General features: G+C 40.4%; 1 protein-coding gene across 7 annotated transcripts in view; it reads left to right on the top strand.

The window, feature by feature from the left end:
- Positions 1 to 21,085, top strand: part of LOC138788024 (sodium/calcium exchanger 1-like) — a 65,527-nt gene extending 44,442 nt beyond the window's left edge. For 4 of the 7 annotated variants that reach the window (XM_069965457.1, XM_069965462.1, XM_069965464.1 and 1 more), the window contains 5 exons: positions 8,196 to 8,326; positions 8,852 to 8,970; positions 9,967 to 10,066; positions 10,564 to 10,836; positions 11,549 to 13,247. In XM_069965457.1, coding sequence (XP_069821558.1) covers positions 8,196 to 8,326; positions 8,852 to 8,970; positions 9,967 to 10,066; positions 10,564 to 10,836; positions 11,549 to 11,925 — 1,000 coding nt within the window. In that variant the 3' untranslated portion in view covers positions 11,926 to 13,247. Of the gene's footprint in view, positions 1 to 8,195; positions 8,327 to 8,851; positions 8,971 to 9,966; positions 10,067 to 10,563; positions 10,837 to 11,548; positions 13,248 to 20,611 lie in introns of those variants that run through there. The other 3 variants (XM_069965458.1, XM_069965461.1, XM_069965460.1) reach the window with 3 other exon arrangements.
- Positions 21,086 to 24,992: the final 3,907 nt, after the last annotated feature.

The raw sequence follows: 24,992 nt of genomic DNA, 5'->3' as shown, positions 1-24,992 counted from the left end.
GGGTTTGGATGGACTTGAGCATGCTCGAGGTTCACTCATCTCTATTGCTTACTTTTCTGTACCACTTCTGAAACCACCAAAAACAATTTGTCTTTGTATATTAACCATGGTGGAGGGTCGCTGCAAAGATTGTTCCCTGCTTTACAGCACTCAGCATCCTTGCATTACACTGATAATCCTAGGATTTGAATATGAACTGTGTAGTGCTTCATTAACCTTGCAGTGGCGCTGCAGAGTTATTACACTCCTGTTGTAGGGTTTCCCCACATTTCTACCCTGGTCTTGTGATAACCACATAAGTGCAAGATCACTGATAACTGTAACCGTGATGTGTCATCAATATCCACATCCTGTAAACAATAGGGATTTCCATTCAATGACTACAAGCAGATTTCCATTAGGAATAGATATATTAAGTGCATAACTTTCATTATGTGATTATACAGTTTATGTGACATTATTATGTGTATTTCATAGAAGAGAAGAGCAAATAGCAGAAGGATGCTTTAATGCCGTTAAATTTACTACTAGAAAATTCACTACAAGGCTTTATCTATCAGCCAAGTGACAGACAAAGGTGCGGGATTAATGCCTTTATGTTAAGACATATATAGAGTGTTGGCTGTAAACGCTTCTATGGCTGCCAATTTGATTCTGCGGTCCATTATTCTAGCTCCATTGATAAAGCTTTTCTGATTTAAACAACATGGTAACAATTTGTTAAAAACCTATGAAATTATTTGGGCCCCCTTCACATATATCAGAAGGTGCAGTCAGTTGATCTTTGAACTGATCCTATTCATTTAAAAGGGACAGTTCAAAATATCCAGGGCTTGAATTTGAATGCCAGATCCCTAAACTTGCAGGACGCATCTTGTAGAATTCCTCTGCCCTTTGTGTCCAACCGCCATTGAATTTAATAGTAAAAACGGAAAAAGAACGGTGGAAAAAAAAAACCTGTGTGTGAACAACTAATAAAAAAAGTCCGCTGTTTGCAAAAGACGTCCGAAAATAATTGTCATGATCATTATTTTGACGTCCGCCGCGATAACGTCTGTTATTCAATACATTGTGTGCATTTGACGTCCGTCTTTCCATTGACTTCTATGCATTGCACTGCAGTCAGTTAAATTGCGGCATTAACGGATGTTTTTTTAAATGACATTGTGTGAACATAGCCTAATAAAGAACAGGAACAGCTTCTACTTTTGTCATCTATTCCACACCAGGAGTATAAGCAGCTCTAATATCTAATTCATTATGATTTAATAAAACTGCACTGTGTAATAGCACCTTTATATGGGTCTTTTATGTATGGTCTGCTTGTATTTAATAATTGAATATATAGCTGTATTTGCTGTACTCTACACCACATTGTCTGCTGTATACTGTAGTTATGCAGTATATGTGTGCTACTTTAAAGGTACTTTTATGCAGTAGTGTGAATAGACCCATTGAATGCATTCCCACTCTATTTGGTATCCTTATAATACAGAAACGTCCTTAGCCATAGAAAGCACAGAAAAGATCATAGTAATAACTTCAGCTTCTTTAAGTCTCAGCCTGATGCTTCTACCCCTCCCAAGCAGTTGTATGCAGCTCTATGCAGTGTTTGTGATGTTTATCCCAGCAGGAAAACGGAATGCTGCACTAAAGCTGCTCCCAGCTTTAGCTAATAATGCTATGTCTAAGGGGACCCCTTCGCTCAGCTAAACATAACCTAAAACCTAAAAAACTGGATGCAAAAGAACAGCCAGTCATTTTAAGTATAAACTAAAGAGAACAAAATATGCACGTTGCAATATGAGATTCAAGCATCATTTGACAGAAATAATGAGATTCCCCCAGACCTTGACATTGCTCATAAAGAACAGAAATGGTACATTGTACGCGTCTAACATATCAGCAAACACAGTATTCTCTATAATTAGCCAACAATGGGCAGAAAAAGAACAGACCTCTGAATGATAAAGAGGGGGAAAAAAACCCATAAAAATGGCCTGAAGTATCATTCGCTTACTGCTTCCTATTTGTATGTAGAATTTTCTTGGAATTAATTAAGTCTGGAATGTCTCTATTATTATTTTTGCTTCGTGATATTTCTCTGCTATTCCTCCTGTAAATGATTTGATACATTGACAACTGGGAGTACACATTCCCCCTTACCACTGACAACTGGGTGTTACCATTGACTCTTCTTAAAGGGGCGTGCCCCTAAAAAGTCCAATTAGTGCTGATGTTGGACAGACTTAGGGTCCTATTACACGGCCCGATCTATAGGGGAAAGCGAGCGCCCACCTGTCAGATCAGTGCTCGCTTCTTCCTTGTTCCCCGCTCGCTGTCTGTGTGATTACACACACAGACATCGAGGAGCAGGGGGGCCACGGGCAGCTTCGGGAGGGGCTGCCCAGGCAATCTTTAGATAGTCCAGGTGGCCCATAGAGGATAACAGCGGTCTGCTGCCGCTCCTATTATGCTGACCGACAGGCAGCACTGTAGCCAGACCGTCGCTATTATCATTTTAAAACATGCTGAAAGACAATTATCAGCCAACATTGTGCATGTTGGCTGATAGTTGCCTTTCAACATGAGCTATTACAAAAAACGATTAAGGGACAGTAATCGGCCAAGTACGGCCGATAATCATTTTATGTAATACGACCCCAACTCATTTTCTTCCAGGAGGAATAACAGAGAAACAGCACAATACAGTGTAAGAAAATATCCAAAATTAGTTTGTGGTGAATACAAGCATTTACCAAACTAGAAATATAAGGAGACAAATAATCTTTAAATGGTTTATCTAGACTTGGTTAGAAAAAAAAATGGCCAGAAACAACACCACTCTGGTTCTTACTTGGTTGTGTGGCTTTTGCAGCTCAGTTCCATTGTAGTGAATGGAACTCAATTGTACTACCACAAACATGCTGGCACGTGGATAACCTTTACCTGTCAGTGATATTTGGAATGTTTAAAACTCCCCCCTTCTAAGAGCCTTAAAGAGGTTATCCTGAAGTTAACAGAGCCTAATTGAAAACCACACCTGAACTGGAGACAAGAGTGGTGCTGTCTCTGGAAGAAAGTGACCATGCTTTTCTAAAGCTTTGTTCACACAATGTAATTTTTATGTAAAGAGCGGAAGCTGATTGCAATCGAATCAGCATCTGTTCTTTACGGCAGGGGCATTGACTTCAATGCAATACCGCCTGCTGTGTTCACACACCGTTATGTTAACACCCATTCTTTAGAACAGGCGTTAAAATAATGTACCTGCCTATTATTTCCAGACGTTGTTCAGTTAAAAATGTTTGGAAAAAATAGTTGTTCACACAATGTAATGTGCAGCGGCCGCCGCCCATTACATTGAAGTGAATGGCTAATTGTTTTGCGGGCACACCTGATGGTGCCCACAAATCAATAGTTAAAAAAAGAACGTTCAGAGGTATTGGCTGAAGGAACATCCTAAATGCAGCCCGGCGGCCGGCAGACCCCTTCAATGCTTTTATTTTTCCCCTATACAAAGCCATATAAGAGCTTGTTTTTTGTAAAGCAAGCTAAAAAAATGGACTGCCAAAGAGACAAAAACATTTTGTGGGCAGAAAAAAAAACTGCAGTTCTGCAAATTTTGAGAGATTATGGTTTTTTTACACCATTCACTTTGCAGTTAAATTGAGATATTATCTTTATTCCATTTTTAAAAAAGAAACTAGGGTTTGACTCACCACAGTCTGACCTCTATAACTCTATCAGTATAACAGCAATTTTGTGCTGTGATCTGTAGTTTTTAATCAGTATCAGTTTGGGGGTAGATAAGACTTTTTGACCAAATATATTTATATAACCAAAAGTCAATTCCGCATACATTGATACCAAATATTTTCTTAAATTTTTTGCACAATTTTATTTAGACTATTTTATAGTCACTTTATATGGAATGAGCGGTCATTAACCTCGACATCGGTGGTCATTAACAGCGGTATTCCAATGTGATGGCACGACATTTTGCCAAAAACACAATTTGTTTAAGTAATTTAGTTTGGTATAATAAGCTGCATATGATCTAATGACTCTATCCATCATTTACAAAAGGGTTACTTTCTATACATTAAGGCTTGTGGATACTACTGCCGTGTTTTTGGTGACCACACATACATTGGTCTGCTGGCACATACTGTAAACACAGACCATGTAATAATATGTCCTATTTCTCTGCAGTCCAATCCAGGCCAATGCATGCAACATGAAATTCATGCGCATTGGTCCATAAAATAGAATGGGTCCTATACTATCCACAAGTGCAGATACTAACTGGATATTTTTCATGTCATGCTAGTAAAATGGTATAAGAGTATTACAGTGCTTTTAGTAATTATGTATGAAAAAAAAATTATATATATATATATATATATATATATATACGCACATGTACAGTGGTGCCTTGGATTACGAGCATAATGCGTTCCGGGACTGTGCTTGTAATCCAAATCACTCTTAAACCAAAAGAAATCATTGAAATGCAGACATTGGGGCTGCACACCCCAAAATAATGATTTATTATTCTGAATAACATGTAAAACAAATGAAACAAACATTTAGAAACAGCTAAATATGTCATAGTATAAGTTACTCTACCCAAGCTGGAGACAAGAGTGGAGCGGTCTCTGGAAGACGTGTTTTTGTAGCGCTGGATAACCCCTTTTAACCAAAGCAATGCTCTTAAACCAAGTTACAATTTTGAAAAACTGTGAGCTCTACCAAGGTACCACTGTATATTATTTGTAGATATACTGTATACTATGGAATCCTGGCTTGTATAGATGCAGCTTTTTCATCCCAGATGTATACATAGCAGTATGGCCTCTGCAGCTTGTAGTAATGCAGCATCTCCTTGCGTTATGCACCATAATGTAGAAACCGTCTGTGGTTTTTCTTTTGCTATGCAATAATATGTTTCTGTTTTCATTGTCACACACCGCTGCTCAGCACCAATAATGATTTCTCAATTATATTTGCATATTATATTCATCACATTGTTGCAGCGGGGACTGCTTAATTTTTCATCTAACCTCATAATTCTTGTAAGATAACTTTACCCATGAACGAACACTAAGCCGCTGAAAGACACAAGACATTGATCTGCATCTTCTATTGTCTTCAGTTCAGCTTACATTAGAGACATACGTGTCATCTCAGTAAACAGCGCTGTTCACTATTGCATCACCTTAGAGATATTAAAGAGCAAACAAACTATGAGCTCCAAAATTCAATTACCCAGATGTATTTATTCTTACACAGTGTTATGCTGGTGTTAGGTTAATCTTATGCTTATACTAAGTTAAAAAAAAGAAAGAAAAACGGTGTCCGCTTTTTCTTTTTACATAACGTCCGATATTTTCGATTTCTGATTAAAGTCAATGGAGTGCATTGAAGTCAATGGAATGACGGATGCTCAATTCACATAGGGCGACATGTATCATCCGGCGTACGGATGATTTTCGGCGGAAAGTGCCGATTTGCGTATTTTTTTATTCGCAAATGGCCGATTTGCGAATAAAATATTCGCATATCGGCACTTTCCGCCGAGTACGCCGGGGGGCGGGGAGGGGGTGTGGAGGGGGCGTTACGGGGGGCGCGGACTCAGAGTCCGTGCGATTTATCATTTTTTCCGCACAAAGATACGCCGAAAAGCTACTCCACCTTTCAGGTGGCGTAGGTTTTCGGCTGTGCGCACCGTCGCGCACGGGATTTATGTAGAGGCAGTCCGCCTCTACATAAATCTCCGTAGCGCCGGAGATGCAGGGACATTTATAAGTCCGGCGTAAAAAACGCCGGACTTAATAAATGTCCCCCATAGTGTATTAAATAATGGACGTTGTTTGCGCAGACGTCAAAATAATGATGATCCCAATTATTTACGGCCACCTTTTGCAAACAGTGGATGTTATCTTTTAGTTGTTCACACACAGTTTTTCTTTTTGCACTGTCCTTCCACCGTCTTTACTTTTAAAATTAATGGACTTTTCAATTAAAGACACATCCAAAGGGAGGTCAGTCCATCTGAACTAAAATGGCACTGATGGCCGCTAAAACATGCTAAACCACGGATGCCAGAAAAAAAACTATGTGAACATAACTATGTGAAACAAATTCATTACAGGGGTTTAGGGTCCATTTACACAGAGATTATCTGACAGATTATCTGCCAAAGATTTGAAGCCAAAGTCATAAAAAGACTATAGAGAACAGGTCATAAAGGAAAGCCTGGGATTTCTCCTTTTTTCAAATCCATTCCTGGCTTTGGCTTCAAATCTTTGGCAGATAATCTGTCAGATAATTTTTCTGTGTAAATGGACCCTTAGGGCCCTATTCCACCGGACGATTATCGTTAGCATAATTGTTAACGATTAACGATCTCAAACGACCGCTATTGCGAAAGACCTGAAAACGTTCACTCATTTCCATGGAACGATAATCGTTACTTATGATCGTAATTGCGATCGTTTCTTCTTCCGTATTTATTCGCTATTGCGTTCGTATCTATTGCGAACGACCGAACGATGTCTTATTCAATGCGAACGATTTGCGAACGAGCAACGATAAAAATAGGTCCAGGTCTTATAAAGCGATAAACGATTTCTCGTTCGGTCGTTAATCGTTAACTGCATTTCAACCGAACGATTATCGTTTAGATTCGAACGATTTAACGATAATCTGAACGATAATCGTCCGGTGGAATAGGGCCCTTAGTCTGTTTGATAAATCTGTTGCATTCCTCGACTGTCTAGTCTAATTTTAGACCAGTGATGGGAGACCTTTGGCCCCCCCAGCTGTTGCAAGACTACTATTCCTTCATGCCTGGACAGCTAAAGCTTTGGCTTTGGGAATGATGGGAATTAAAGTTTACCACCCCCTCTTTAGACCAACTATTAATTGACTTAAAGGGGTGCTCCAGCGTGGGGGCACTTTTTTGGGGGGACCGGGGAGGAGGTGGCTGAAATAAAAAAACGTCCACTTACCTCCCCGGTTCCAGCGGCGGGTCCCGCATCACGGCGCTCCGGTGCCCGGTCGCTTCCTGGTGTCTGACGCCGCCCGAGACGCTACGTCTCAGGGCCGCTCAGCCACTCAGTGAAGGAGGCGGGATCCATTTGAAGTCCGCTCGGATCCCGCCTCCTTCACTGAGTGGCTGAGCGGCCCTGAGACGTAGCATCTCGGGCGGCGTCAGACACCCGGAAGCGGCCGGGAACTGGGCACTGGAGCGCCGTGATGCGGGACCCGCCGCTGGAACCGGGGAGGTAAGTGGACGTCTTTTATTTCAGCCACCTCCTCCCCGGTCCCCCCAAAAAAGTGCCCCCACCCTGGATAACCCCTTTAAACTGTGACAGGATTTTGCAACAGAATTTTGGCATAATTTTGACTCACTGTATCACATCTTAAAGGGGTTGTCCAGCGAAAAACTTTTTCTTTAAAATCAACTAGGGTCAGAAAGTTATATAGATTTGTAATTTACTTCTATTAAAAATTCTTAAGTCTTCCTATACTTATTAGCTACTATATGTCCTGCAGGAAATGTTGTTTTATTTTCAGTCTGACACATTGCTCTCTGCTCACATCTCTGGCCCAGACAGGTTTTTTTATGGAATTCAGAGTTCCTGTCTCGGCTAGAGATGTCAGCAGACAGCGCTGTGTCAGACTGAAAATAAAACAACACTTCCTGCATGACATACAGAAGCTGATAAGTATGGGAAGACTTGAGATCTTTTTTATAAGAAGTAAATAAATAAATAAATAAGTAAATACATCTATGTAACTTTCTGACACCAGTTGATTTGAAAGAAAAATATTTCCGCTGGACAACCCCATTAAACTCTTATTGTCACAAAAACAATTTTTTAAAAGTTTGACATGTCACAAGGGACTATGAAAGTACCCAAACCAAGATTGCATTATAGGAGGTTGAGGTCAGAGAACAGATATATATTTATATAATTGTATAAGATTAAGTGCAGTAAAGACCAAAGACAGCTCCCCATTGTCTTCAAAGTGACTGCAAACAGGAACATTTATAACCAGGGACTAATACAGAAGAAATATGGTGGGCCTAAAACTACATGAAGTCCTCCTTAATGCATAAAGTGAATGTATATGATTTATAGTCCATGTGTTCATTGCAATAAACATACATAATCATCTTCTAGGAGGTATATTGAAATACAGATCATCGATGATGAAGAATACGAAAAAAACAAGAACTTCTTCATTGAACTCGGAGAACCGGAAATGCAGAGAGGAGGTAAAATGAAGATGGAAATGAACAGACAAGTGCAAAGTAAGCTGTGATCTAGGGGAGGGAGAGAGGTATCTGATGAGACACATGGCCATACTACAGCTATGTACAAGTATCGGCTGTATTAGGACTCTCATAGACAGGGACAGTGCCATCATACAGCCTCCTACACAGAGCATTGCAGTGTACATGGGGCCTAACAGAAGTGATAAAAAAGTAACGAAAAAGGTATTTATTATTATTATTATTATTATCATTATTATTAGTCTTTGAAGATTTTTTATTTTTATTTTACCAGTACATGTCTCCAAGTGGGAACCATAGGGGTGATAGATTACATCATGTTTTGGTTATGGGTTATGTGAAGCTATAAAGCTACAGGCAGAAAATCATCCATCAGCCAAGTGTGCAACTTCAATACTTCAATGACAATCGCAACCCACCTGATTTATCCCTTTAAGTTCATGGGTGTAGGCAATGACTCCATTTATCCACATGATGCAATTCCTTGGAACAACTACAGCAAAATCTATTTTACCTTAGTTTAACATGATATTTTCCATATAGGTGAGACTGGTGAGAGATGGGTGGTGTGTACCAAAACCGGTGAGGAGATTGCGGGAAGCCCCAGTCTGGGGGAACATCGAAAGATGGAGGTCATAATAGAAGAGTCATATGAGTTCAAGGTAAGATGGATACTAAACTAAATGTAAGGGTAAAATTGAGAGTGACATTAGATGCCAGTTATTAGATGCTGATAATAATACGCAAAAAAAAAAATCAATGCATTTGGCCTATTTGAGGTCACACATGACTTCTTATTTTCATCTGATCTGACAACAAGACTTATAGTTGGACATTAAAAAACCACAGAACATGAGTACATTCACGTTTTATCATAATTTTTATCATAGCACACACAAGAAATATCATCCATAAGGTTTTATAGACTATTTGGGAATCACCCTATAAAAAATAGAAAGTAAAGGGTCCAAAGTCAATTGGGGTTGTCTTCTGCTGGACTTGTGGGCCATTGTTGTGTCAGAGTCTGGGGACCCTGGAGGATCCTCCGGTACTCTGATGGAAGAGTTAAAGGGGGTTTGTCAGAAAGAGAAATAAGTCAAAATGGATCCATTATGTTAAAACAAACATTTTGCAATGTACAAGCATTTCTGAAAATGTACTGCATGAGAGCTATATAAACTTACTAATTCCACATGTGCATTCTCTGTTTTGCACAGGTGCCCTTGGTTACAAGCATTCTTCTCTACATACATACCCTGTTTCTCCAAAAATAAGTCCTACCCTAAATATATAGGCCCTAGCTTGATTTTGCAGAGTTTTTGGAATAGGCTTAAAATATAAGCAATAAAATAAAATAAGACTCTCTCTTGTTTTGGATAAACCCCTTTAAGAACCAAATGCTCCTGAAAAAGAAACTATTATCATTTACGAGCATAAGTCTGCTTCTTCAATCCTTTGTGTTGCATGACCTAAATCTCCGTTCTGTGCCTTGACTACTTATATTTTCTAATGCAGACAGCCTATTGTGTTATCCCTTTTCGCCATGTTTTACAAACTGGCTCTATTCCCTCAGCATTTCCGTTTATTATATTATACTGTGTTTTCTTGTAGTCTCCATATCTTCATACTACAACCTGTCCTGCTTTCATTCTCTATAGAGCACTGTGGACAAGCTGATAAAGAAAGCGAACCTGGCCTTGGTGGTGGGGAGCAGCAGCTGGAGGGAGCAGTTTGTGAGCGCCGTCACGGTCAGCGCAGGTGAGATTCTTACACTCTGCACATAATCACCCTCCGCACAATCATTTTCAATGGCGTTCCAGAACACAGTAAAGCTTCACTTTTAGTCTCATGCTTACGCCAGTGCATAAAAAGGCTTTGCACTGTTGCACACTTAGTAATTTATATACACTAACCCCAAAATGCTCACTACTCGTTGCACACATAATTTACATGCACACATGCTTTTGCACATTTTTTTTTTCACACCACTAACACTGCTTCCCCTCCCCCTCTCCTCACCTTGCACATGCCCTTCTGGTGGCATGCTACCCTATCCTACATTTTCTCTTCTTCTTCTTCTTATCTGTTCTTCTACCTGATATCCCTCCTACTGTCATTCTATCACTATCCTAATTCTTTATCCGATCTGTTCATGAATCTTTATTTTATGCTCATTTTGCCTCTGTTCCTTGCTTTTGCGCTGCCCTCTACTTCCAACCCCCCCAATCCCTTTCTGCATGTCCCATCCTGGGCAGGAGATGATGATGATGAGGAGAGCAGTGAGGAAGGGCTACCCAGTTGCTGTGACTACATCATGCATTTCCTGACCGTCTTCTGGAAGGTGCTCTTTGCCTTTGTGCCCCCCACCGAATACTGGGGTGGCTGGGCCTGCTTTCTGGTCTCCATCTGCATCATTGGAATCCTCACTGCTGTCACTGGTGACCTGGCTGCACACTTTGGCTGCACAGTTGGCCTCAAAGACTCCGTCACTGCTGTGGTCTTTGTTGCTTTGGGTACATCTGTACCAGGTATGGAACGTTCTGTACAGTAGGTTATAATGTTTCTTTGTTTTGGGGAGGGAGGGTTTCTCACTGGGTGGAGGCAGACATGGTCATAGCACGTAAAGACCCTGTATAAAGCTGTGCATGGTCATACTCTTGCATCACTAAAGGTACATCTGAGCTGGATAACTGGATCTTAAGTCCTTTGTTCTTACTCCAACATGGTCATATCATATGTTTAGGCCAGCTGAATATAGTTTGTAGACCTATTTGGGGTTCTGAATATACCCACATACAAGTTCTTTGTTTCTTAGTCTTTGTGTCTTGCAAACTTGAAGGCTTTGTATCATATTCCTTTAAAATATCTAGTACTTCTAAAGACGTTGTGCCCCAACCTATAGCACTATAGCTAACTTTGCATCCCATATAACAACATCCCTTGCCCCAACATAGAATGGTCTTATTACATATGGACCTTTGTCTTTATCAACAGCCTGCTTGTATTTCGTTGCATGATAAATGCATTAAATATAATAAAAAATCTAGAAATAAAATTTAACCATTGACACACACACACACACATATATGGGACTTATTATGTAGAATTTATGTAGAGCAATAGTCTTCTGTCATTACATGGAAATAGAAAGAAGTGAGTCAAGATGATAATGTGCATGTAAACTGTATCCTAAATGAGCATAGTGCATTCACTTAATTATGTCTCTATTGTTCCCTGTAGACACATTTGCAAGTAAAGTGGCAGCAGTCCAAGACCCTCATGCTGATGCTTCCATTGGTAATGTGACAGGTAGCAATGCAGTCAATGTGTTCTTGGGCTTGGGTGTTGCATGGAGCATTGCTGCTATATTCTGGGCTGGACAGGGAAAAACTTTCCATGTGGCCCCTGGTAGCCTTGCATTTTCGGTCACCCTGTTCACTGGGCTCTCTGTTGTCTGCCTATGTGTTCTCCTTTACCGCAGACGGCCACCAGTAGGAGGAGAACTTGGAGGTCCACGAGTTCCCAAAATCCTGACTTCCCTTGTATTTGTTGGGTTGTGGTTGGTGTACATCTTACTTGCATCCCTGGAAGCTTATTGCCACATACCTGGTTTTTAAAGACTGTTTGTCCTTCTTTGAGGTTTGTCTTCCCAGGATCTTTTGGTCAATTTCTATACAGCTTTTTAACTTAACTCATACATCTCAAAAAGAAAATTGCACAACGGAGACAACTGATGACAACTACTACATTAGCCTTTGGCAACATATCATTGCTCTACACTATGTTGTCTTTCCATCTAGGGCATTTATGTCTATAGAGGGCAAAGCATAACGTAATTGTTCTGCCTTTTTCACTACCACCCAATTTTGGAGAGCACTGTTATTTTCTGGACAGTTCGGACAATTATTACCGAATGGGATTGTTTTGACTGTGTAAACTACCGTCCATCATGGGAATACTGCCACATCTAGAAACATTATTCCACTGCCAGGAGCAGTCGATGAAGATTTTACTCTCGAAGACAGTGAAGCTTCCTTGTTTTCTGTTTCTTGGGCTATTGAAGGGACACAAAAAAGACCACATCCAGGGCTTCCATTGATCACACTGGACTAAATGGGGTCTTCCTTTGTAAGGAACTGCCATGGGATCAGGGAAATGTTGGACTAAATAACAGGGCGATTCTAACTTTAAATTCAGGTCCCAATCCCCTACAATGTCAAGGACTGTATTAATATTAAGTCAGACAATGAAAATTCTGAGAATGAAAGTTCCTTTAGGGATGTTCACACAATCTCAGGCTAAAGTACCAGTAATAAAACCACACAATTGATTCTCTGTCAAAGAATTTTCATATGTGCAGTAAGCATTCAGGACATAAAGTAAAATGTGACAAATAAAATTTAAATTTCTATTGCAATATGGGAATATCTAAATTTGCACATTATATCTAGGTGGACTGAGAGGGTCTTACGTATGATGGGGCACCAGGGAAAATTAGGAGGCTGAAGAATCATTGCGGGAATATTTGGCACTGTGTCAATATGATTGTTCTCTGTGAGTTCTTTGCACGTAAACTCACTGTATATCCTTTATAAACAATGTGTATGTGTGTTTGGTATGTTATAATGTACATACAACACGTATGTAACATGTTTAATGGTGCTGTGTAAGGTATGCCATTGCTCAAGGGTATTGTGTTTGATTTCTAGGATGTGAGGGTAGAATAAAAAATACACTCTTAGCGATGTCTGTACAATCAGTGGAGAGTGTGGTATAATTGTTGCCAATTGTGGTGCTACATTACAGTATATATGTTTTATGTGATGACCTAAAACCAGTGTGTGGAGTAAAGGTACTACACGGCTCATCTGTGCAATACACTTCTGTGGTAAAACTCAATTGAATGTATATTTGCTACTTGTATTTCTTACACTGTCCTGTAACTTCCTGATCAGAAATTCCAGGTAAAAAGAAGTGTCTGCCCCCAAAAAGGCTAAAGAATCACTATGTTGACTATGGGGGTGCTGGGGATAATGGTCCGTACCTCACTCTATGGGGGGGGGGGGTATTTTAAAAGATATTACCATTGTAGACAAATTATATTATTTTAAATGTTGAAATGATTTTCCAGCGTTACAGGCGTCCTTCAAATGACAGTAGCGCTGAAGGACTGTTGGCAGTCGTCCCACACCTTAACCCTGTGTTCTGTATGGGTTAATCGCTGGGACCTTTTGCAAGTCTGATATTATCCACAAAAGACTAGAACATGCTGTGCATATGTTTTCACAAATGAGATTACTACCTGTGGTGAGCAAACAATCAACATTTTACATTGCATTACGGCTACTTGTAGTAAAGCAATTGGCCTTTTATTTTTAATAAAGGACAGCCGAAAACTGCTGACCGGGGGAAGAAACAAGGTAGGTGCATGGATGTATAATAGACAAATCACAACGTCTTTCGTATAGATTTGTCAAAAGGTTATCAGGACATAAGGAAACATTTAGATAACTAAACAAGCATTAGAAATAAGGGGTTATCTGCCTTGCTGCAGTACCAGACACAGCCCAAGAGTGGCGCAGTTTCTGGGGTGGGACAACCTTTTTTTCTCATCTCATTATATCTTGTAATAAACATTTTTTTACTATAGAACTTAAAGCTAGTCATTTAAGATGAAGCAGACACTACATGGTGGGTTTGGTTTATGTAACACCACGTATATCTAATACAGAGAATTTTCTAGGCTGTTTTACAGTTTCCTATGTTTAGCAGATAAAGTAAATACAAGTCCATCTGTACATATGGTGCTCAGCAAGTAGGAGCCCACACACACCTGCTAAGGCCATATGTACCTCACAAACATTTTAAACATTGGAAAAAACATCATTGGGAGAAAGGGCCTGTATGAACTTGCAAGCAGGACCCTTATATAATATACTGCTTCCTTATTTGCAAAAGAGTTTATGAGGCACAGAGGCTGGAGATGACTGCAGCACTCTTTATACATTAGCTTTATCAGTCATGATCCTTATATAAGTGCCTGCTTTGTTAGGGCTTATGGACAGGTATTGTTGAGATGAGCCATCCCCATAAAGGGGCCATCTCCTTAGAAATGACATCTTTCAGATAGCAGGCTTCACAGTGATCAGCTGATCACCAGTGCTTTTCTGATCGAACATCGGGAAATCTTAGGTTCGATCGAACTCGAACCTTCAGCATTTGATTCCCGATGCCTTCCCGTTTCGTGGGAAAGGTGTAGACTGCCTGAGTACCGCCTGGAAAACAGGGATACAGCCTATTACCTAGTCTGTATCCCTGTTTTCCAGGCGGTACTCGGGCAGTCTCCACCTGCCCCACACAACTGGAAGGCATCAGGAATCAAATGCTGAAGGTTCGAGTTTGATTGAACCTAAGATTTCCCGATGTTTGATCATCTCTACTCCTGACCCCCATTAAAAACAACTGAGCCTTGTCTACATAGACATGTTATATTACATGATGCTCATTAAAATTTATAGCTCTGGGTTTTAAGATTTCACATGTTGACGGCCCATCCTCAACCATCAATACTTGATACATCGTCCTAATAGGATGTATAGGAGAGGGGTTTTCTTCCTGACACAGTCCTTTTAAAGTGTTGTGCCTCCTGTGTTTGCTGTATGTCTTCCATCTGTTTGGTGAACATTTAGAATATGGCAATTGGAAAAAATTTACCTGGACCACACTAAAAGTAAAATGAAATATTTATTATCTAGTTGATCACAGGTCTACCACTATTTATTCCTTAATGACATCATCTCCTCTATGGCCCCATACAGTTTGGGTTTACTGCAATTCACCTGTCATTTACTAGAACGGGAGCTGAACTGCAGTTTCGCGTGACCATCACTATACAGTGAATAGAGCCAACTGCTTCCGGCCTGCTCTTATCAGTCTGGTTGCCAATCTTTTTAATATTTAGTCTATATCACCAGTATATGTTGGGATAGTGGCAAATGGTATTTTAATGTATACTACAGCATACACACACACCACAACCATTGACTTTGATAGACAAACTGTAGTCTACTACTGTGTTTCTCCGAAAATAAGAGTGTCTTTTAGTATTTTTTGCTCTGAAAAATAGGCTAGGGCGTATTTTCCGGGTAGGTTTTGGAATACATTATATTCTGTATTTCCCTACACTGTAGTCCCACTCTATACGGTATTTGGCCACCATACTCTATGCCCCACTGTTGTTAGGCTCCTATACTGTTAGTTCCCCTGTAGTTTAGCCTCCATACTGTATACCTCCCTTCCCCCTCTGTAGTTGTTCCCCCATACTGTATACATCCCTCCTCTCTGCAGGTATACCTCCCACACACACACCACCCATAGCCAATGTCTCCTACTGTGCATCTTACCCTTGCTGCTTCCCTTGCAGCTTTTGTTGAGCAGGTGGGGGCGGAGCATAACAAGTCAGGCCCTGATTGGCTGATGCTTAGCACCCAATGTTAGGGATCTGGTCAGCTGATGTTAACTAGGGCTTATTATTGGAGTAGGGCTTATATTTCAAGCTTATTTCAAAAAGTCTGAAAAATAAAGCTAGGTTCACAGAGTAGGGCTCGTTTTTAGAGACACACTGTAGTAACTACATTTAGTCTGTTTCTCAACTATATGCAAAAAAAGTATTTTAATGTATACTACAGCATACACACATCATTTGACTTTAATAGACAAAACCTATTTGCCACATTTGGTCTGTTTCTCAAACTTTTTCAGGACTTTTCAGCTTAATCTACAACTTATTATCAGACTTCATTTGGTTTACTGGATACTTATCGGATGCTATTTTGCTATTCTGACATATATAACATATATGGCCATAAAATGAGATGTGAATGGGGCTTTACATGTACTGTATCTGGGTCAGGGTGCACTTTAATATGATGTGCACTATAAAAAGCATAGCCTGGTAGAGCAAGGTCTGCTCACTAATTCTCCATGAACTGCATTAGGTTGTAATCCTGATTTCTTTTTGCTATGCCTTGTTATATGCATATTAGCTTTGTGCTTGCTTTAACCTATACCAGGTAAAAATTTATGGTATAAAAAATCCAAAGTACATTAGCAGCCTCACGACATGGCAAATGTTAATCTTTCTCCATAACCCACTTGCACGCTATCTCCAGCCTTGTTTGGCTCAGCAATCAGAACTAGAAAGCCTTGGGCTAACAGATACGACGCCTTTGATTAAGACTTGGACTGACTGACAAAATGTGGCGCTAGATAAATTCCTCGCAGTGTTCCACTACTATCTAACTACTTCATTACATACACACTCCAAAGCTTTAGCAGCTTGTGTGGACGTAGCTGCACTTTTTACACATCAAGAATTAATTTTATATTTGAATAGTTTGTGATATTTGTTCAAGGAGAATTTGCACTGTATGTAGATGAAGCTTTGTTGTTGGAGCGCTGTGCTAACTATGGGGTTAAGTGAGAATTGAACTTCTCTAAAAAATATTACATATCTTAAAGAAATTCTAAATGTTCTAGTACTAGTTCTGTTCCTGCACTGCTTATTGCGACTGGTCATTGGCCATTGGCCACAGTGATATAGTGTCTGCAGTGATGTCACCTAGCTGCTCCCCACCACTGGCCAGAGGGCTCCATCTTACCGTGATCACCAGTAGAGGATAGTGGCGGTCTGCAGCTGCCGCTCCTGTTACACAGAGTGACAGCAGCAGACTGCTGCTATCCGGATTGTTGGTCTTTAAAAGACAACGATCAGCCGACATTGTGCAGAAAGCGATTATTGGCCGTAATGGGCGATAATCGGCCAAATACAGCCAATAATCGATTTGTGTAATAGGGCCTTTAGACTAGACAATCTAAGAACAGTGACTCAGGCTGTTTAAAGGGAAACTTAACCTGCTTCTTAACCCGTTGATATATCCCTATAGTACATGGCGCTAAGGATGAAGGTAGTTTCCTTACTTTGATCCTCAGAGCCATTTTTGTTACGTTTGTATTTTAACCCTTTAATTTTGGTGCCTCTTTAGGCTAAGTTCACACAACTAATCTTTTCTATTAATCACGACCGTTGTTGCAAATTGCAACAACGACCCTGATTAATAGTAAAGATACATTGCAGAGGGAATCCCGGACAGAGTGTATACACATAGTATACACTCTGGCCGTGATCCCTAGTGGCTGCACGGACTATTGACATGTCAGTTTTGTGCGGCCATTATTCATTGAATAGCAGCCGCACAGAACTGTCAGTTCACATAATGAAAAAGTTCTGGCCGCACTTCCCATTGTGTGCTATAGTGAATTGGGATGTGGGCGCACATGGATGCCCCCGCATGCCAATTCAACATAAACAAAGTTCATCCGTGACATGTCCGGGTCACAGAACACTCGGTGTCACGCTGTGTGAACCTGGCCTAAAACAGCTTTGTTTAAGGGTAGCGTCACACTTACCGTATCGGATCCGCAGCAGATTTAACCAAATGAATGAACACAGCATCAAATCTGCTGCAGCAGATTTGACAGTGGGAATTTAATGTTGTGTTCATTCATTTAGTCAAATCTGCTGCAGAAAATCTGCTGCTATACTGTACGTGTGAAGCTACCCTTGTAAAGGAGTATTCTAGTGTATTGTTAAAATATGTATATATATATATAAATATATATATATGCTATTGGGTGGGGGAAAATAGAATAAAAACCTGTACTTACTTAGGGTCCTATTCCACGGGACGCTTATAGTTTGCATAATCGTTAACGATAAACGATCCAAACGGCCGCTATTGCGAAAGACCTGAAATCGTTCACCCATTTACATGGAACGATAATCGTTACTTATGATCGTTCTTGCGGTCGTCTTGTTGTCACTATTGCGTTTGTCACTGCTGCGAATGACCGAACGACATCTTATTCAATGCAAATTCAATTTGCGAATGAGCAACGATAAAAATAGGTCCAGGTCTTATTAACCCCTTAGCGACCCATGACGTATCTGATACGTCATGGTGCCGCTCGGGGTGTTCAGAGCGGGGTCCCGCCGGGACCGCGCTCTGAACGGCGCTGATCCCGGCTGACACGTGCAGCCGGGCAGTGCCTCTATTAGCCTGCGCGGGTCCCGTTGCCGCGCCGGCTAATTAAGCCTCTAAGTGCAGCTGTCAAACCTGACAGCTGCACTTAGAGGCACTGCGCCGCACGTCCCTGGTGTCTAGTGGGACGGATCTCCCCCCCGCGATGTGATCGCGGGGGGGAGATCCGTTCTTCTGCCCGTGCCGGGCCTCAGCGTCGGAATGACGCTGATCCCGGCTCGGCAATAGATTGCTATGGCCTGCAGCAGGCCATAGTAATCTATGACCGATCTAATCGATCTTTGCTGTGTATATACACAGCATTGATCTCTATGAGAGATCAGTGCTGTCTATATACAAGTCCCCCAGGGGGGCTTCTAGTTACAGTAAAAAAAAAAGTAAAAAAGTGTTTTTATTAATAAAAAATCCCCTCCCCTAATAAAAGTCCAAATCACCCCCCTTTTCCCATTTTATAAATATAAATTAATAAATAAATTAATAAATAAACATATTTAGTATCGCCGCGCGCGTAATCGCCCAAACTATTAATTAATCACATTCCGGAACTCGCACGGTAAACGGCGTCAGCGCAAAAAAATTCCAAAGTGCAAAATTGCGCATTTTTGGTCGCATCAAATCCAGAAAAAATGTAATAAAAAACGATCAAAAAGTCGTATATGCGCAATCAAGGTTCCGATAGAAAGAACACATCATGGCGCAAAAACTGACACCTCACACAGCCCCATAGACCAAAGGATAAAAGCGTTATAAGCCTGGGAATGGAGCGATTTTAAGGAACGTATATTTGTTAACAATGGTTTGAATTTTTTACAGGCCATCCGATACAATATAAGTTATACATGTTATATATCATAGTAATTGTAACGACTTGAGGAACATGCATAACAAGTCAGTTTTACCGTAGGACGGACGGCGTAAATGCAAAACTCCCCGAAATCAAAACAAATTTGTTTTTTTTTCAATTTGACAGCGCAAATGATTTTTTTCCGGTTTCGCAGCATATGTTATGGAAAAATAATGCCTGTCATTGCAAAGTACAATTGGTTTCGCAAAAAATAAGCGCTCATATACGTCTCTAGGTGAAAAAATGCAAGCGGTATGGACTTTTAAACTTAAAATGGAATAAGCAAAAGCGCAAAAACGAAAATAGGCTTTGACCTTAAGGGGTTAAACGATCACTGATTTCTCGTTCAATCGTTAATTGTTAACTGCTATTCAAACGAACGATTATAGTTTAGATTCAAATGATTTAACTATAATCTGAACGATAATCGTCCCGTGGAATAGGTCCATTAGTCTCGGTCCCCTGCTGCTCCCCTGTAGCTCACGTTTCTTCTTCTGGTCCCTTGATCGTCTTTTTTTTCTACTGCTTCAAAGAGAAAGTGCTTGGGGCAGGACCTGCCTGCTCAGCCAATCACAAGCCAAGATAAGATAACATTGCAGCCAGTGATTGGCGGGCAGGGCAAATCCTGCTTTGGAAGATGAACAGGAGCTGTGGGGGAGCAGCATCTGCCCCAGCAGCATGTTATTTACAATACTTTTTTACAATACCCCTTTAATTTTACACATACTGTTAATTGGTTAATTTGCATCAAAATTATGCACCAAAATTCCATTCCATAGTGACCCATGACCCTTCCAAGCAAAGCCACCCCCTTATCATTTAAGCTACACTCCTCATTGAACAAGGAACAAAATGTGTCTAAACCACATAGGAAGGGATTTATTAAGACCAGCATTTCAAATGTCAGTCTTAAGTTAAAATGTTTCAGAAAAAAATGTGCCGAATTAAGTCTGTTAATAAATTTGGTACATGTTTTCCCTTCCTGTGTGCCACACTTTGAAATCGACCCCAGACATGAGTTGGAGAAGGTTTGTAACATAACTGATGCCAATTTCTGATGTTTGTTCTGTTAAATCTTCTGAGAACTAGGGCTACATACCCTCCGCTAAGCCCTGCCCACTTTTGGGGGAGGTTCCAGAAGCACAGAAGGAAAAGAAAGTCACAACTTTTTTTCTTCTCCTTTTTTATTTTTGAAAACTGCACCTGAATTCTGAGCCATTTGCAACAACATTAACCCAATATATATATATATATATATATATATATATATATATATTGCCTGTAATAGCCACTCAATGTTGTTAATTATGTCTCACAAGAAGCTCATGAGAACAAACAAACTTTTAATTTACATTCTAGTCATAACAGACTCCAAGGAATAAGCTACAATACTGAAACGGAGATCAGAGAACAATGGCAGCGAGCAGTGAGCACTGAAATTAAATGTCAGATTTGCTGTATGAGGACCATAACATTTTAAGGTAATGGTGACGGAAAGAACATCACAACCTCCTATAATAATATTATTTATAGATCTGGCTGTGCCGGAAGAAAAAATGTGCATGGTCAGGAAGCATCAGATAATAAAAACTGAATTACGCTTTGTATATTTACTAAGACATTTGATATTGTTAGAGCCGCTGACATCATAAGTTCGGTGTATCATATGTAGACTTGAATACCTGAGCTGCTGCCCATACGGATTATTGAAACCGCCTGATAATACTTTATTTTGCACAATATGAGATCCTTATGAATGTGCCAATGTATGGCTAACCTAAAGGGGGTGGAATGATAGACATGCCCAGATGGGAACCACCTGAGCAAAATAATAATAATAATGCTTTTATTTGTATAGCGCACACAGATTCCGCAGCACTTCACATGCCAATTATTGCGTTTAATAGTTCTATAGGCAGGAGACTTATTTTTTTCTTCCAGTTTTTTTAAATAGACCAAAGTCCAAGATACCCCCTTTAAGTCTTTAGCGGCAATTTAGATGTTATCAAGACTATAATGAAAAATATTGTTTTGTGTGTATAATACAAGTCCAAAGTATGGAATATTTTGGGCAGTATCTTTTTTTTTAGACAGTTTCTATGAATAAATATTCTTACCCTTTTCACCACCAGCAGTACCACAGATCACTGGTCCCACTGTGCAGCACCTTCTGGGGTTAGGGTCAGCACATGGAATTTCCTGCTTAGCCAGTCAGCTGCTGCATTGGTGTCCCACCTTTCCTACTGATTAGCTCAGCAGGTTATTCTGGCTGTGCGCATTAGGCCTGTAACTACAGAGTGGCAGAGGAGCAAGGAAGGTAAGTATGACTTTTCTTTATAGCACCAGCCTATGCATAGTTACAGTTGCTTCCCAGAAGACCCTAGACTGGACATACATTTAAAACACAACACATTTCAGGACGGGTCTGGTCTCTAAACGCGTTGTGTCATTGGCAAAATTCTTTTAATAAATTTTATGATATTTTATATCACTATTACCCCTTGGACCTGGACATGTTTTACCCACCTTGGAGTGGAGGAGAATACTGACTAAATTTAAATTTGGGTTACATAAAGTAGATTAACCATATACACAGAGCTTTAGCGCAGCACTTACAGATGAGTTTTCTCTCTTCTGTCAGGCTGCTCTCCACTCTGTAAGGACCTTTGGGTCATGTGATCTGGTCCTTCACCCTTTTCTCTCTCTGTGCAGGTCTTGCTCCATCTCCTGTGTCTTCTGATGTTCAGGCCGCTCACCCTGCACTACAGTAAGCAGGCTGAACATCAGAACACCGGGCCCCTCTCCCTCTCTTGGCCCCTTGAGACGCTGTGCGCCCCGGCATTTACCTGGGTAAGCCCTGTGTTGATGCTGGCCCTGCATATTCATTCAAGTGTAAAAAGGAACAGAATCATAAAACTACCTCTTGCATATGTATGTTTGAAAACAATTGTCATAAAGGAAAGATGTGTGTGAAGCAAAAAAAAAAGTGTAACTCTTGGTCTATGGCAATACTTTTAGAATATTTTGCATTATGTCATTGTCAGGTGGTCGAGCTTTGTTTACCTGCTTTGGCTGATCTTGGGGATTTTTGTAGTTACACAGACCCAGTACAACATTGTGCACTTTGTATGACTATGTCTTCACGAATGTCCTGCGCTCCATGGTTTATTACGTTATTTGTTCCACATGCTGGACTATGTTTTGGTACCTTGTCTTGGCTAATGTGCTGAGTGTGTGGCACCCAACTCTGTACTTCAGTCCCAGGAGATGTGCGTCTTCCTATATTGTTGGTACAGTCCACCTGTTATTGGGTAAGTGTCACAGCCTGTGTCTCTGTTATAAACGTCTGTATATGTACCGGACCTGGATGTGATGTCACATTCTTGTTGTATCACTGGAGAGGTTTGACCTTGTCTAGCCAATAAAACAGGAAACTTGATTTGTCACTGTCATGTTTGATGTCTTAGTCATTGTTATGTCCCTACCACATTAATGTAGGTGAATGTAACACATATGTACACATTGACTGAGGGGCCATGTTCTCCAGAGGATGTTATTTTATTTTTCCTCTGTATATGGACCTAGTTTATAACATCAGGTCCCCATACACCTCAGTTACCTTCTCTGACCAGCGCCTATTCTCCTAATACACTGGAGCGTTCGGCACGGCTGAATCATTCTGTGTTCTCTATGGGGACGGTTAAACTACAGCTGTGGCTTATCTCTCCCAGAAAAAAGGGGTCGGGCAGTGATTTTCCATGACGCCAAACCCCTATCTTTACCAACATCATCTGTCGGTGGTCAATCAGATGAGCTCCATACACCTTGGTCTATGGTGTATACAGCCTATAGTGTACAGGGACCTTTGCAGTCAGAATCTGACGTTACTTGGTACATGAACTTGGGATAACCTAACTTAGATATGACCTCTAGATTGGTGAATCACAGATGTTTATATAGGCTAGTATCTGAAACAGTGACTTATATCCAGCGACACACCAGTGACGTCTTCTCTGATGGCATTCACTCACTTTTCTTTTTCATTTCTATCTGACCAGAGCAACAACTCTTCTCAATACAATCTGCCAGAGAAACATTTAAGAGTCCTTGCTCCAGCACATATAGTAGTTAGGCTTCCTCTATGCCCCCATATAGTAGTTAGATGCCCTCTGATCATCATTCTTGGCTGCATTATTGGTTGACTCTTGTAATAACGGGAGGCAAACAACAGATCAGTTAGTTAACCAATACAACCTGCACTGAAAATACCAAATGGATCATAATATAGAATCACCACCAACCAAAAACAGCAGAAAAATAGCATGGATGTATACTCCGGCAAAAAAAAAAATGCTGCCAGCAAGTGAATAAAGCAGATGACATGGTAGAGACTTTCTGAGACATGTCAATAGTTTTTTCTAATTACAGAGACACATGAAAAGGAGCCTTTAGCTTTTGATGGCTCGATTTTAGTGAACATTCAGTGCTTTCCAAATGTCCACACAGGGATCAAGAATATAATGCAAACTCAAAATACAGAGGTAGTCAGCACATCCAGATGCTCACTATTTCTTAGCACATTAAAGAGAATGTTACATATGAACGGAGGAAAGCCAATTACAGTCTGGAACTAATTCCCTTCACCATGCCTCCCCATGAGAGCACAGCTAGAGGACTTCCAAATAACAAATTATTTACGGAGAGATTATCCTATGAAAAATGTTGAAACCAAAATTGGTGTCCCGCATAGCCTGTAAGTGTAATCCATAATGTTTGGCGGAAGTGTGGACACTTGACCATGTTGCAGCTGCAGCTCTGTTCAGACCTAGTAAACATGATCTTCATTCAGCACTCGGTATGCTTCTCATCTATCTAGCTATAACTCTAGCTTTGACAATAATAGGGCGACAGGTTTATTTTTCCATTTATTGGGTATAATAATAAAGTGAACAATCTCATTTAGGCCATTGTGAACACTTTTTTAAAACATGCCATGTCAGCATTCAATACGCCCACATTCTGTGCCAATCTTTTGTGTAAAGATTCTATGCCAACAGTCCATGCAAACATTCTATGTAAAGATATTCCATTGTCGATGTATAAGAGGACATGATTATGATTCCATGCCCATATTTCATGCCACCATATCCATGTCACTATTCTGCCAACATTTTATGCCAACCTTCTGTGTGAACCTCCCAAACCAACATTCTGTGTGAAGATTCTATTTTAACATTTTGTGCCAGCATTTCATGTGAACATCCCATGACAACATTCTGTGTGAGCATTCTATATCAACATTGTATGCATACATTCCGTACCAACATTCTGCACCAACCTTCCATGCCAACATTGTATGCATACATTCCGTACCAACATTCTACACCAACCTTCCATGCCAACATACTGTCAAGATGCCAGGATTTTGTGGCAACCTTCTGTGCAAAGATTCAATGTCAACATTCTATTGCCAACATTCCATACCAATATTCTAAGTCAGCATGCCAACATTTTATGCCAACCTTCTGTATCATCCTCCAAAGCTAACACTCTGTGTAAAGATTCTATGTCAACATGTTGTGCCAATATTCCATGTCAATATTCTGTGCCAGCATTCCATGTGAGCATTCCATATCAACATTCTATGCCAACATTCTGTGTGAACATTCTATATCTATATTGTATGCATACATTCCGTACTAACATTCTACATCAACCCACCATGCCAACATTCTATGCA

This window comes from Dendropsophus ebraccatus, chromosome 4 (assembly GCF_027789765.1).
Source record: "Dendropsophus ebraccatus isolate aDenEbr1 chromosome 4, aDenEbr1.pat, whole genome shotgun sequence".
Taxonomy (NCBI): Eukaryota; Metazoa; Chordata; class Amphibia; order Anura; family Hylidae; genus Dendropsophus; species Dendropsophus ebraccatus.
Note: the sequence above shows the minus strand (reverse complement) of the source record. Positions and strands in the feature narration are given on the sequence as shown.